This window comes from Aspergillus neoniger (assembly GCF_003184625.1).
Source record: "Aspergillus neoniger CBS 115656 unplaced genomic scaffold BO87scaffold_6, whole genome shotgun sequence".
Taxonomy (NCBI): Eukaryota; Fungi; Ascomycota; class Eurotiomycetes; order Eurotiales; family Aspergillaceae; genus Aspergillus; species Aspergillus neoniger.
In genome coordinates this window covers 821,275-836,587 of record NW_020291134.1, presented here as the reverse complement: position 1 = coordinate 836,587, position 15,313 = coordinate 821,275, and the positions used below count along the sequence as shown (strand labels likewise).

Genomic DNA, 15,313 nt, shown 5'->3' with positions numbered 1-15,313 from the left:
GAGTCGTTCCGCTTTCACCACCACAGGAAGACTCGAGCACAGGCAGAAGAGAGAGAAAGAGAACAAATGGGCATCCATTGTAACAGAGTCAGCCCCGGTCGTCTCATGAACTCATTGAGATACCCAGTTCAAAGACCGCGCGGGATACCTCGGCCCGGTGCCAGAGTCGTCATCACATCCCCCGCTGTAACATAGACCTCTTCTCTCTCTCTTTCTCTCTTCGTCATTTTGTTACCCTGCCTCTTTCAAAATGTGCTTGATAAACCACTCCAGTGACGTCCGCGCCCCTTGATTCCGATCGGGCACGGATACCACGGTAAAGCGGGACATGAACAACCCCCTTCCTTATTCCCCACCTATAATGGTGGACGTCGGTTTCCAAAAGAAAAGAACTCAGGTCATGTTTTGATGCTATGTCCTTTTGATTATATCAGGCGTTCCGCAGTGCTACGAGTAATGCGTTGAAGATACCATAGATTAATATTCTGCCTCCCTCCTTTTTTTATCGGCCTGCTTTTTGTGTGCTGCTATCATGTCCCCTCGATGATGTTTATACCCTGTTTATCCTGGCTTCTGGCTCATTTGAGATATGTGTACCGATACGTTAGATGATTACCTACAAAGATGATGGTAGAATTAGACTTGAGATCGGACAAACAAACAAAACAAGTACCATTTTCCTTTCCTGCTGTCATGATCGTGAGAGATCGGGTATCTAGTGCTAACTAGTAAGAATGATAAGTCTTCTATACTCAATCCACAAAGAACGCGGAGTGATTGAAGTTGTATGTATGAAGGTGGGTATGGACAGCAACAGGGTTCCCACAAGAATAGTAGTAATATGTAAGTGAGAAATATAGACAAGCCGAAAAGTCGAAGATTGAAAACATGCTGAGGTTGCAACATAATGACATACCCCACCAGCAGACAAACCCATTCCAGGTAGGGAATACATGTCCCCAAAGCTATCTATTGCGGTTGAAACGGAATATTTATAAGACAAAAGGCAAAAGGACACACAAAAATCAGGCATGAGTTCATATACATCATCAGAAGGTTCAAAGTGGGGAGGGGATATAAATATATTTTAGTCATCACAATCATTCCATAAATCCTCAGCTTCTATGACCCCGAGACAGTGGTCGGGGTTAGTATCTTCCATGACGGCTACCACGGTCACGGGGGTGCCTGAGGACGCACCGGCCTCGGAGACCAGCCGGCGCGCGTCATCGATAGTGCTCGAGCTCGTAAGGCGGAACCAGTCCTTGCGGGAGACGCCGAAAGGTAGACCCAGTTCAGTGAAGGCAGAAACGTGCATATCTACATAGTTGCTCTGGGAGACGAAGCGGAGATGCCGTGGGGGCACGATTTCGGACGGTGAGAGATGAACCCATGACTTGGCGTTGGGGTGCTGGATTGCAGTGAGGAGAATGTCCAGAAGACGGACTTTACCCGAGGCAGACACCCTGGGAATTGAATCGAGTGACACGAGCATGTCACGGACGAGTGGACGCTGATTGGGTTTGCCGTCTGACTGCGGGAATGAGTTCATGGTCTGTTGGGCTGGAATATAGTCTGATGGGGCGGCAGAACTTGATGCGGATGACATGCTCATAGGCGTCAAAGCCATGGACGCAGCGCCGATAGCCCCGCCAGGATGGAAGCCCTTGAAGATCTCCGCCGGCCCTCTACCAGGGGCTGTATGTAGCCGCCGGGCCGTAGCGATAGCCAGTGCATCTCCCAGCGATAGGGCTACCGTGGTGGACGAGGTCGGGGCACATACGCCGATCGAGGTCTCTTCATCCTCGTGGATCGGTGCCGGCAAGAGGATCCCCATGTTCGAGGGGTGGAAAGATAGCAGAGGGCAAGTCGACGAGACCATATGAGAAGTAACGGCGATAACCGTGACGGTTGAAGGAATGTGAGGGAGCATGAGCAGAAGCTCCGGTGTACGGCCCGAAAAAGATATTAACAATAGTGTATCATGCTGGTGCGTTCAGTTTCAGTCAGTGTGTGGTTCACCCTCACATATAGACCAGAACATCCTTACCGGTCGTATCATGCCCAGGTCGCCGTGCAAGGCTTCCGTGGGATGCATAAAGGCACTGTAGATCCCCATGCTGTTCATGGTGGCTTCCAGCTTCTGAGCAATCTTGCCACTCTTGCCGACACCGCAGCAGACCAATTTCCCGCCATGCTTGATGGTGCGCACGATCTGAGCCACCGCGCGCGCGAGGTTATCTTGAGCCAACGGATCGGTCTGGTAAATGTGCTCCAGATGCGCCAGAGCGGCGCGCTCCGCCGCGATAACCTGCAGGGCTGAAGCCACGGGCGCAGTGTCCTTGGCTCCCATTAGCGGGACTTCGGAGGGATCTGGAGGAGTCATCGGAAGGAGGAAATCATCGTGGAGGGAGGGGTTGGACTCCGGGAGGGGCATGGCGGGCGACAGCGGGATCGCGAATGGCTGCTTTAGGTGCCCCATGGTCATGAAACCATTCTGTGGGGGAGAGAGAAAGAGAGGGAAAGAGAGTGAGACGGCGACTTTCTCCCAGGAGGTAAGCCTGGGAAGAAAGATCCCGGACGCGAACCTGGAGACGCAGTTGAGGAGGGGAAAGGAGGAGAAATCCGATGGTGGGGGGCAAAACAGAACAAAAAAAGTGGAGGAGGGAGGAAGAAGAGAGGAGGGAAGGGAAAGTCCGGGTGGCTGATTTCGGTGATAGGATTATCTAGAGATAAAGAAAAGTTGCCTCGGATCGGATATCCTTCTCCAATCCGCTTGCTAGAGCTGACCACCTCCCCGAACGATTAGGAATGAAATCTGGTCTTCCTTTTGCACCACCTTCTAGATCCCGACGCATGCATCCTTCTACGCTCTTCTAAGTTTTATACCCCTACTTAGTCGGTCTCCGCCCGGCCATTCGGAATCCGCCATCACACCATCCGCAACGCTGCTGATGTCTTGCAGATCCATTCCCCGCTGCCGTTCCGGACACGCTCAGTTGTCTTCCATGTCAATATTTGACTATCAATATTATTACAGTGGCGAAAAGATAATGCTAGTGTACACTGTCTGAAACAATTCATCCATCCATCCTTTTAGTTGCCCCTCTTAAGCCCGGTTAAGCGGCTTGATACCCTTGTGGATAGCGGCAATTCCCCCAGTCAGATTCTCAAAGCCACGTCCCGGGATCATGAAGCCAGCCTTCTGGATCATGCCGCGGAACTCCTCCTGGCTAGGGAACTGCTCAATACTCTCCACCAAGTACTGGTAGCTGTCCCGGTCACCGGCCACCAGCTGACCAATCATGGGAATGGCGCTGAAACTCCACTGCTTGTAGACCGCATTGAACAGGGCGTTGTCGACCTTGCTGAATTCCATACAAGCAAACACACCACCGGGCTTCAGGACACGGAACGCTTCGTTCAGGGCTGCCTGCTTGTCCGTGAAGTTGCGGATACCGAAAACAACAGTGTAGAGGTCAACCGAGTTATCCGGAATGGAAGGCATAGACTGCGCATTGCCCTGCATGAACGACAGTCGGTTTGTGTTGTAGTAAGGCGTCTGCACGCTGCGCTTCTGACCCTCCGCCAGCATGTCCGGGTTGATATCGGCAATCGTTACGCGGGTCTCGTGGTCATTGTTGATGTTCGTCGCGTGGTCCAGCATGCGAAACGCGATGTCGCCCGTCCCGCCGGCGATATCGAGAATGTTCCAACCACGGCCGGCCGTATCGTGTTCGCGAGAGGGGAGTGCGGATCCGGGGTTGAGAGAGCGGACAAAGTGATCTTTCCACAGGCGATGGATGCCCAGCGACATCATGTCGTTCATCACATCGTAGGACGAGGCAACGGAGCTGAAGACGGCTCCCACTAGACATTGGCACAAGCCTTAGTATACAATTTCTTTCTTCAAGCATATGGATGCAAATTAATTCAGATAAACCTACCCAAAGACTCCTTCTGCGCTTCAGGAACATTTTGGAAGCCGAAATGGGTCATGCGATCATCCTGGTTGAACTTGGGCGGGTCCTGGGCACGTCGTGTGCAGGAGAAACAGCGGTATGGTGTCTCCGGGACAATAAATCGTCTCCGGGCTTGCAATTGGAGGCTCCTCCAGACGGTGCGGGACGACATGATGGCTGGAACTGAGGTGAGGTTGGATGAACGGTTGGTCGGCGGAAAGAAGAACGAGAATCCCAAATGCGGAAGCCGTTCTGGATTCCGGATCCTCAGGCACCAGCCCGGTCTTTTTTTCCCCAACTCTTCCGCCGGCTCCACTTTTCACTTATCAAGCACCTACTAGACTATCTAAATGCCCAACTACGCCTTCAGATATACAGATAAAAAGAGTTCCTCTTGTGCGCTGTAAGATGTATAAGTTGCCAGTATTAACACTTTACATTTAATCCAGCAGAAGAAATTCGATCACAACTAGGTTTCCTTCGACAGATGAGCCGGAAGCTGCAATCCCTTCATAAGCCACTCATCAAATATCAATTCTCCTGCGGCTGGTCTGTCCCTGGGGTCCCATGTTAATGCTCTTCGCATAAGTTTCAAGAATGCTTCCTTGTCAGGTCCTTGGATATCAGCCGCCCGTTCCTCAAGTGTCATCTTCGGCACCGGTGCAAGGTCCTTCCATTTGCCTGAATGTAGATTTTAGCCGAAGCTTCATGTCAAATAGCTGATTCAGTTGGCAACATACCATTCTCATCCCAAAATACCGAGCCTACTTTGCTTCGCTTAATGAAGTCAGTGGGAGGTGGTCCCATAATCGCAACCATTTCCGCAAGATGGACTTGATCATCAAAAATACCATCACTGTTTCTACCATCGAATAGTGTTCGGGTACAAACCATGTCCCAGGCCTGCATGAAAGTAAATATAAACTACATGAAAAATGACCTCAATAAGCATAATCTCTCACCATCAGGGCAATGCTCCACACATCAACCTTGCTATCCCAATTCATCTTTAGCACCACTTCGGGGGCCCTGTAGAGATTTGGCATGATATCCTCGTCATGTTCTTCTTCGGTGAAGCGAGCTTCTCCAAAGTCACTGAGCAATGGCAATCCATTGCCGGGGACAACAATATGGCTGGTGTAGATTGTGCGCTCAGAACTAAGCAACTTTCTTGGCGAGGGTGCCTCAATCTCTGAATCCTCAAGACCCGAGAAATTCTTTGGGTCACCCGGAAGTAGTAGATTCTTTAATTGTAGATCTTTAGGACTGTCAGTCATGATGTACGATGGTTAGGATTGCTCGAAATTATACCAGTATGTATGACCTGCGCTTCAGTATGTAGGAAATCGACTATACCTAATACCTGTCGCATGCAGGGCTTCACGGCGTCAAGTCTCATCACTCTTCCAGGAAAGAAATATAAAAACTGATTAACACTAAGACCAAGTGGTTGATGCACGAGGCACATGTGACGGCCATGAGGACCTTCTAGGAAGAAGTGCCCCCATAGTTTACGAATAAGATTTTGACCCGCATGGTCTGTTTCAACAGCACCTATGCGATCATAAACATCAAGTTCGTGATTTCTTTCCACACCAGTGACATAAATTTTCAAAGCGACATGCTTAGAATCACTGAGAGTGTTTAATCAGTAACAGGGTAGGAATTGCGAGAGGGCCGACCGAGGACATAAGAAGCCTACCTTAAGTCGCGACCGAGCCAGACTGTAGAAGTGACACCATATCCCAACTTGGCAACGACCTGATATCGACCGTGCAGAATGTCCCCGAGGCGAACGGGGTAGTATTTCTCAGCATTGTAGGTTGGTAAAGTCTCTTCTTCAATAGCCTCTGCCGGATCAAGAATCTCGAATCCCGAGGTCGGAAATATGCGCGGTACCGTTTGAGCAGAAGATGAGGTCGACATTGCTCTGCGGTTCATGCACTGTGATCATCTACACAATGACTGGGGGTAACATCTGAGATAACCTCGGGACAGAGGCGAGTGGGCGTTGAATGTGAGGTTGGACACAAGACATCTGACGGCATGCGGTAAGCGAGCCATCTTTATGGGTAAGATTTAATGGAAGTCCCTAGTATTCTCGTCATTTCATCATCGCTGTTTGTAGTCGGGCGTTAACATCATGATAAATAGCAACTGATCAAGGGGCGAAAGCCGACGCGTCCTAATGCTTGGCGGGAACCACGCCAATCAAGGCTAACGGACCTGCTTATTGCTAAGAGCGCTCATAAATTTGATGTAACCCTAGACACTATCACCGTCTACGGTATGCCCTACATATACAGATTGATGAAGAAGGCTTTTCTTATAGGGACTTAGTTGCCATTCTCGATAAAGTGGGACAGGAACTTGATTGCCTGAAGAAGATACCTGTCAGTGCCGGCCAACAAGGAAAGTATAAGCAATAGACGAATAGAGTAAAAAAGCTCACCTTAAATCCCCACTCCATTTCATCTATATTCTTGAAATAATCCATAGTGTACCCACCTTGGGCCACCAAATAAGTGAGAAACTGTACAACTCGTAATGGGAAACAGGGCATGCGGCCTACCACGACTACTATCAGCACCGGCAATCACAGGACGAATGTCCGGGTTGCTTTGGAGGCGTTCGAGAAATTCCATGGTCACTCTACTCCAACCAATTGAGACAATTAAAAGCTTCACAGCTGTCAATTGCTCCGGTTAGCGCATAACATCGGCTGGATATAATGATGTGGGAGAGACAATGTAGGGCGGAAGTCACATACAGTTGCGGGCATACCCAGCGTCGTGTAGCTTTTTACCACATTCTATTATAGCGCCAGCAAGTTCCGACTCAGCTCTAAACTCCAAATAGCGGCCAATGGTGATGGTTATGATCAGCGGCCTGTCAAGTCTCCGGTCTTCAATCTTTTCATTCACTAGAGGTTCTAAAACCTTAGACCTCAAATTCTTAACAATGGCAGTGTACCCCAAGGACCCAAGTGGCAGGGACTCCATGATATTCTGTATACCTTCAGAGTTTAGATTGGAGGCGTTATCGGCGTCGTGATTGATGAAGCGCAGCGCAACCCCTTTGCCGTGAGGGAGAATCTTGGTTGTGGCCTCGGTCATTCGCTTGACGAACTCTGTCTGGGCGTCCCGGCGATTATTATACTCCTTTACAGGGCAGTCATCTGAAAAAGTTCGCAGAGTTGAGCAACATGTTAGATAGATACTGGTCATTCGAAGCTAGCAATAACTTACCACAGTAGAACACTTGTTGGAACATAGCAATCCTGATTGATAGGAGCACAATGTTTTGGGGCCCAATTGTGTTGTTATAGTCCGAATACAAATATATGGCTTTCTTGACGAGGTGTGCCACGAATAATTCTTTATCTTTGAAGAATCGGTTCCAAAATGTATCATCTTTGACCATTTTTCAAATATCTTTTGCCAGTTTGGCCTCACTGTCTACCAATTTGGAGTCAGACGGCATCGGTTCTTCCTCCCCCAGAATCCAACCAGAATACATTGTTGAAGGGGTGCTGTGCGGCATTGATTGACCAGCTGGGGAACCAAGAGCTTTATTTTCCTTGCCTAAAGTCTGATGCAGAGGCAGACCATAACCACTTTCCAGGGCTGTTTGCTTCCGATCGTCTAATTTCCCGACAAGTGAGCGCCTGCGCTCGGACAACATGATTCCCCGTTGTCTAATCTCTTCCGCTCAAGGACAGGTCTGAACCGAACCCTGTGAAGTTCTGTTGACTACTTCGAGTAATCGTGCCTTCAGCTCATTCAACCGTACCAACTTTTCTTCTATCTTAGCCAAGCTTGCCTTGGCAAACTCCAACGAGGAAGATGCCTCCACTTCCTGCTCGTTGATATTCCCTGCTTCACCACAAACATTATCTTCATCCTTCATTAAGCTCTCCAGTTCAAGCTTAAGCATCAGTTCCTCTAACTCAAACGTAGTATCAACAGTGACGCTAGGTGGACTTGCCATTGTGGCCAGTTTCAACACAAATATCTTCTGCAGACTATCACGTTCCACGCTTGCCTGGATACTAAGCGTACCGTCGCTGGCGCTTCTTTTGCCGAATGCATCTTGCCTTAAGCGACCAGCGCTCTGGGCTAAGTCCGCCAAGGGCGTATTTCTGGCGGATGTCATCATGTGGCATCGAGCCTGGAATTGCGATCTCTTCGCTTGGAACTCTAGAAGTACCAGGAAATCATGGGCTCGATTACCTTCAGGTCGAAACCGAGTCCAGGTTCGTTGTATATACTATCGACATTAGGGTCGCTCGATGTTGCAATAAGAGCATGTTCCTTCAACCAACATTCTGGCGGTTCAACCTCAATCAACTCCAACCCTATCTCAACAGGATCGTCAAGGAAGAAGTATTTTGATGGACTGGGGTCCGTGGATGTGTTCTTCTGCCGCTCGGTCTGAATAAACACAGGCTGAGTTGGGGCACCGGATTCTTGCGCTGGAAACAAGCTTGAACAACGCCCTTGCGGCCTAAGGTACCTGTCAGAGGGCGTATCACTAGCAAGGGGTGTATCCCTACCACCTCATCACGGTTATTCTGCGGACCGCAATTTAGCAGTCCGAACTGCTCACCAGATAATGCTGAGAAGAGAGAGAGACTAATACGGACGTATCCGCCATCGAATGTAACTGCGGTCAGAAAGCTAGCTTTTTTCTTTTGTGGGACAATATCTCCACAATTCATGAAGTCGGCCGGGGATGCTTCCAGGACACCTGCAGATATGCTGGTACTTTTCGAATCGGCCGCTTTCTGTTCAGTGGCTTGAAAGCCCCAAGCTAGCATAGATTCACCCCTCGACTTTCTCATTATCTCTTGCTGCAAGCGAGTGAACGCACGATAGCTACCCTCGCCGTAGACCATTGGCATTGTTACATCAAATATCCCAAGAAGACAATATGCGATGTCTTCCTCCCGTTTTTGTTTCTCTCCTGGATGCCCAGGACATACGTTGTGCAACACTTGCTTCACTCAGCACCGTCCCTTGCAAAAAGCGACGCGGAATTTCTATTCTTCGCTCGATCGTGCTTGACCTGGTTGCTTTTGTTCCAAGGTAGTGCCAGCGAGAATCATAAAAGCGAAGGTTATCAGGTGCCAGTAGCTCTTGCAACCTCCAGCCTCTTTTGAACCAGCGACAGGAGCAGAATTGAGTCAACGGGAAACGCCCATTCTCTCCAGAGCTGACATCTGCCAGGTAGGCATAGCAAATAGCTGCTTCGTTGTACCATCGAAGCATGGAATTGATGGCTTCACCGAGCTCTGTAGGGTCAACCTTTATGATGCAACAAGTGTCAACCCATGCGTAATTGAGGCCATCCTTCTCTGCCTGTGCACAACACTTTGCGACCTTGTAAGGCATAGTAGCTCCTTTTTGGAGACGTCCATCTTCAATATCGTCGAATGACAATTCCTCGTCATCAGCTCCCCACGTATGCGACAGAATAGCATATGCGGGAACTGATCCATAGAAATACTCCAGCTTGAGTGTTTTCACATTGAGGAGGCGCATAATGTGATGGTTGAACTAATGGCCAGCGGCAAAGGGGGATCTAAGAAGAATTGGAATGTGTAACTGTCATATAAAAAGGCAAGAGATCTTAATCGGAACGATAAGCTTGCCACACATATTACTTTGAGATACAGCCAGGGATTAGATATAAAAGTACTATAAAAGCCGAGTGACTACAGAGTAGAAGTTGCAGAACTCTAGCCTCGTTCGGTAGTTCAGCGGCGGGGTAAGATAAGGGGAAACAATTAAGGATGCGTTTGTGGTACGCACGTCCCTTCTAAGTACAGCAGCTGCAGTACTCTTGTTTCGTGACGGCAAAGATCCTCGGCCTTGATTGGGCAATTTAACCAAATTAAATTTGCATTGGCCCCATCCTAGACCAGGAGTCTCGGGGATAGGCGTTGAATGATGCGCAAACGGCTCGACTACAGCACTTTTGTAGTCATCCGAGAAGGCTATGTTAATCAGATCTGCAGGAACCTACGGCTAGGAAGTGACAAGTGGCTGGAAGTGAAGACATAGGATGCAGACCCACAGGCAACTGGGTGGTCAGTTGCGACACCTGTAGGGTTAATATCATGTTTGGAGCATGTATACCGCTCTCCGTTATTGACCTTTTCTACGTTGATCCCTTTTGGGTTGCATAATGCATTAGTTCCTGCGAATTTTAATTATTGGATGATGGTGTCCAGGACTATAGTCTTGCGTGGACGGCGCAGGGCCTGCATAGTTCTCAAGCTCTAGGTATAATTGAACAACACCGGTTCTCCATCTTGCTATTCTTTACGCCACAGCCTAATTTGTACTGAAACCGGGGGCAACAACGCTTTGCTCGGCGCTTAGTACTATTGAGTATGTGAAAATTATTGCAACTTCTGGCTTCCTCCCCTCGGGGTTCACGGTGGTGGGCTTGAAACATCATAGTGGTGGCGATGACAGCAGACTGCCATAGGGGCTCGAATATACTCAAATCATGAGCGCAAAAGAACCAAGTCTACTCTACGGACAAGGCAACTCAAACCAGCTCTTAAACCTCTGCAAGGCCAAATACTGTACTCATTGGGTAGCATCAGACTGCCTTGTAAGATTACTGCCGTACCAAGCCAACGCTCGATCATCTGTCTTGAGAGATGAAGTAGGCAGATTTTCTGGTGTTCAGTATGAATTGGCAAACGAGGTTACTCGGATTGTTGACACACTGTATCAAAGTTCGCTTCGCAACTGTTGCCCGAGCGTTTTCTTATCCATCTCATCGAGACTATGGTCCTTCCTGTGAGATACACTATCCTGGCGGTCGAGGTTTTCACTTCCCAAATTGTAAAGAAAATATGCCATGTGGCCGTTAACATCCCACTTGCCTCTGTCCACTTGTCACCGGCTATACTTTCTAGCACTCTGACCCGGACCATAGACTTAGATACTGTCGAGGCATCTGCTGGAGTAGGCGAAGTCACGTGCCAGGCGCTCAGGCCGCCCACAAACGACCTCTCGCTTTGTTTACTAGATCACCTAGATAGCTACTAATTCAACTCACACTTTTGCTGCATTTTTTCGCGTTTGTTTACTTGCTTTCGCTGTTTTGTTGCTTTGCTAATAATCACGTGCCTCAATAGGTTATGAGCCTGGACTCTCTCCCGTAAAGCTATTCAGACCCTTATATCACGGATCCTGACCCCAAACGAAGCGGAGGGCCTACGGCTCCTATAAATGGTAGGGATGAACAGGGATACACTGGTCTTGGAGAATTATCTCAATCCAATTTAAATATCTAATTCGAATACCTAACTACATTAAAAAAAAAAAAAGATGCTCTACTTAATATCTTTATCAGATCTACCCGTGCCAAGCACACTAATTTAGTGCCATAGCACATACGGTGGGACAAAGTATTACATTTAAGAAGATGTTCCTGACCCAGGTGAACCCTACGGAAGCAGCAATTCAAGTAAATTAGCTGCTGACAACCCCTCCGAAAGACCTATCTGGATTGCTGATTTTGCTGAAAGGATACTCCAATTATACTGACTGGGAATTCTACTTGAAGTATGTATTTAGGAATACCGGATTAGAGAATCTGATTAATCTGAAGCTACCCAGACCTGCTACCACACACGCAAAATATACAGCATGGCACAACTATTCAATAACAGTAACTGACTACCTAGTCGGGCAGCTGGGAGAGAAAGTGGGAAAATAATTCAGAAAATTTAAAGAGAACAAAAAAAATATATCAATAACGCGTTCAAACTGATTCACTCCATCGTGCTGGGCCACGGTGTTATGAAATATCAATTAATAATCATGAAACTAACAAGAAGCATGCATTCCAATTACTCTACTGCACGCCAATATATTAATGATTTCATGGAGGCGTACAACATAACTGTGGAGCTTAATTACTTAATCTCTCTGTTCGTGGCAAGCCTCCTGATAATGTATAAACTGCAGTCAGAATTTCCTATATGGATGTTGACCGTGGAATACTTAATTCTAGAAAACACAGGTTAAATCTATATAGAAGAGCAATTCCGTGATCTGTGTAGGAGTGTCCTAGAGAAGTGTAAAAGATCTGAAATAAGAGAGTTTAATACTGCCGCTGTTAGTAAGGGTAAAGACCAGAATCTGTCTAACAAGCCTGATACTACCAAAGATCAGTGGAAGGCAGTTATATTCCCAGAAAAAGGTGTTTCTGCTAAGGACCATACTGCAAAGATACAGAAAAGATCAGTAAATACTGACAGCAGCTGCGGATATTACAGATCAAAAGATTATAAACCATTAAAATATTAGTATATTAATCCTGAATCATGTCTAGCGGGTTAGATCCTGTATATCTTAGATATTTGGTTCTACTAAGAAAGCAATAACAAGCACAGCAAGAAGTCAGATTCTAAAGATAATTTTAAAGCAGTAGTACCTGCACCCGCACCTGCAAGGCAGATAATAGAAATACCTGCTCAACACATTACTCTGTATAAAATAAAGTCAGATAATGAAAATTTATATATTTTAAATTTTTTAGAACTGGCAGTTAGAAGCACCACTGACCCCTTTCTACACTGGATTTATAATACAGGAAGCTCTCAGCATCTGACCCCTGACCATATCTTACTTAATAAATATTATAAACTTAATATCTCTAACTTCTACAAATACAGAATATCTGACAAATATATTAGTATTACTAAATCTGCTGGCTACCAGACCTTGTTTTTATCTATAAATAACAAACACCTCGAGATCAAGATCAAAGTATTTTACCAGCTGGACCTTGTCTACAGCCTTCTTTCAGCAGACCGCCTATGCAAGGAATTCAGAATATACATGAATACAAAGGACCTGACCCTACGCAGGAAACAGGATAATAAAATAATAGGCTATTTGCAAGCATATAAAAATATGTTTTTTATGTATATAGAGGATGCAGAATTAGCTCTCGCTGTAGTGGATCTCCTGCTCCTACACCAGTAATATAATTATACAGGATTCCACAAGATTGCCTCCACTATGAAAAATCAATAAATTGAACTTAAATACCATGAGGACCTTTACTGCGAGACATGCTCCCTAGGGAAAGTGAAATAATTAATATTCAGGAACCCTATTCCAAAGACCGCTGATCCTATCTAACTGTGGTATACTGACATACAGTAAATAACCCCAATCAGATACAGAGGATTTAAATACTTCCTAATCATAGTCAATAATACTACCTATCTTGTATAAACAGCCATGCTGAAGCAGAAGAATAATACTTCTACAGAACTCATTTGAATGAATAACAAATACAAGAATATGGTTGGCTGCTATGTAACAGTATGGTATCTTAACAGAAGCCGCGAATTCAACTGTTTTAAAGAATAGGTGAATCACGAAGATCAAGAAATTTAAATTACTATATTGCCTCCTCGAACACCCGAAGTAAATAGTCTTGCAGAACACTATAATGGTTTACTTAATTAAATAAGCAGGGTCATGATACTTGACTCTAGCCTACCTGCTAATCTCTAGCTGTTTACTGTGAGGCTTGCCGCGCAGATCCTGAACTGCTTAGTGCCCGCAGGAAGTAAGATTAAATAAACACCTATTCACCTATATTAGTTATATTATAACCTTCCAAATCCTGATGTCTCGCTTGATTTCCTACGCGTTTTCGGGTGCTGCTGCTACTAATACATACCTACAGAGAACCGGATCATATTTAGAAAGATGTCTTCCCGTGCAGAGACTGGTTACTTTATCAGATTTAACAGGGATCACAGCCATGTGTATCTAGTTTGGTATCCTGATTTAAACAAGATGAAGAAATCAAGAAACATGACTTTCTATGAGAATCGTACATACAGAAATAACCACGAAGACCCCGGTAGGGTAACTACCATGTCTACTCCTAAGGATCTAATCATGCCGGAGACAGGCACTTCAATCAATTTTGAAAACACCCTTCTGCATGAAGTAATTGCAAAGATTAATATCCCTAAAGACTCTGCTAAGGATCTCTCTGTACAGAATGACATTGCTAACAAATCTGTACGTGGAAGAATACAGACCTTATTAATCTCTGCTGAACCTACCGAACATGATCTGATTTGCTTGATCGAGGAACCCTCTGATTACGAGGCACTGTTTACTAAATATTCAAAGCAAGATTTCTGTCTTACTGAGTCTGAACTACTTATTATGAACACTGAAGCTACTGCTCCAAGGCGATTATAATATATTATAAAAGAAAAGAGTCCTTCATGGCTAGGGAATAAACAAGTGGCTGCACTGGAGCAGGAATCTAATCTATCTTTCTTGCCTGTACTGAAATAATATAAAGTAGTCATTCTAAATATCTATACAGAGACTATCTTATTACTGCTTGCTCTGTACTAGAAGACAGCCATGATTATACAGATTAATAAGATTAAATTAATAAAAATATATAATGTTGTTGACCGGCCTGCTAGTGCTTATGTGATCCTGGATAAATGGGTGTTTGACCTGAAGGTTAATATAGAGAGTATTATCATATAATTTCATGCTCGCTGGGTGGTTTGTGGTAATTGCTAGATATCTAGTATTAATTATACTGAATCCTTTGCCCTGGTAGCAAGTGAGATTACTCTTAAAATATTTATGACTAATATAGTAATAAAGGGTCTCTGCTGGAAGTAATATAATATTATATCTGTCTATCTACATGCTCAGATAGAAGATAAGCAGGTTTATATGAAATAACTAACTGGATTCTATGAGGGTCCTTCTGAATAAGTATGCCTACTTAAAATAGCTCTTTACAGACTGCGGCAGGCAGCGCACCTTTAGCACTGCATCTTTGATAAAAAGTTACAGGAAGTCAGCTTTGAACCCCTGCCAGAGAATCTATGTATATACAGAAATAACAAGACATGGCTTATTATCTACGTGGATAATTCTGCTATTACTGGCCCTGAGCAGGCAGATTTAATCTCAGTGAAATATTATCTTAATGAAGTATTTGGACTCAAGGAACTAGGTGAACCGAAGGTCCTGCTTGGTTGTAATATTCTATGTGATTATAAGATAGGCAGTATCTCACTTAAGCAGTCTACTTATGTAGAGAAATATCTTACTGCTGCAGGCATATAATCCTGCTCGGGTGTTGCCGTGCCCATGATATCTATCTATATAAAGATGGATTGCACTGTGATATTAATAAAGAAAGTTGATGTTAATAAATACCAAAGTCTTGTAGACAGATTGAATTGGTTAACCATTAAAATAAGACTTGATTTATATCATGCTATATTCTGCCTGCAGAGGCATATATATGTTTTAATTATA

General features: G+C 45.5%; 3 protein-coding genes across 3 annotated transcripts; all 3 read right to left on the bottom strand.

Annotated features, from left to right (window-relative positions):
• Positions 1 to 996: 996 nt before the first annotated feature.
• BO87DRAFT_208060 (SIS domain-containing protein) lies at positions 997 to 2,856 on the bottom strand. Its single transcript, XM_025618607.1, has 2 exons — positions 2,051 to 2,856; positions 997 to 1,987 (listed from the first exon to the last, which is right to left on the bottom strand). The coding sequence occupies exons 1-2, from the start codon at positions 2,486 to 2,488 to the stop codon at positions 1,088 to 1,090; spliced, it is 1,338 nt and encodes a 445-aa protein (XP_025483000.1). The 5' UTR covers positions 2,489 to 2,856; the 3' UTR covers positions 997 to 1,087.
• Positions 2,857 to 3,109: 253 nt separating this feature from the next.
• On the bottom strand, positions 3,110 to 4,134 carry BO87DRAFT_301939 (class I SAM-dependent methyltransferase; the record flags this gene model as incomplete). The annotated part of the gene is made up of 2 exons (XM_025619184.1): positions 3,110 to 3,870; positions 3,948 to 4,134. 2 exons carry the CDS (start codon positions 4,132 to 4,134, stop codon positions 3,110 to 3,112), a joined length of 948 nt encoding a protein of 315 aa, XP_025482999.1.
• Positions 4,135 to 4,365: 231 nt separating this feature from the next.
• BO87DRAFT_404545 (CMGC protein kinase) lies at positions 4,366 to 9,505 on the bottom strand (the record flags this gene model as incomplete). Its single annotated transcript, XM_025625870.1, has 13 exons — positions 4,366 to 4,643; positions 4,703 to 4,865; positions 4,925 to 5,220; positions 5,274 to 5,596; positions 5,665 to 5,810; positions 6,535 to 6,539; positions 6,733 to 7,140; positions 7,211 to 7,375; positions 7,514 to 7,634; positions 7,692 to 8,194; positions 8,233 to 8,513; positions 8,564 to 8,922; positions 8,957 to 9,505. The coding sequence occupies 13 exons, from the start codon at positions 9,503 to 9,505 to the stop codon at positions 4,432 to 4,434; spliced, it is 3,531 nt and encodes a 1,176-aa protein (XP_025482998.1). The 3' UTR covers positions 4,366 to 4,431.
• Between the last annotated feature and the right edge of the window lie 5,808 nt (positions 9,506 to 15,313).

Excerpts from the sequence above, each read along its gene's own strand:
- BO87DRAFT_208060 (XM_025618607.1), bottom strand. The coding sequence starts at position 2,488 with ATGACCATGGGGCACCTAAAGCAGCCATTCGCGATCCCGCTGTCGCCC. Across the intron at positions 1,988-2,050 it reads ACCTGGGCATGATACGACCG|CATGATACACTATTGTTAAT; the intron begins GTAAGGATGTTC and ends TGAACGCACCAG.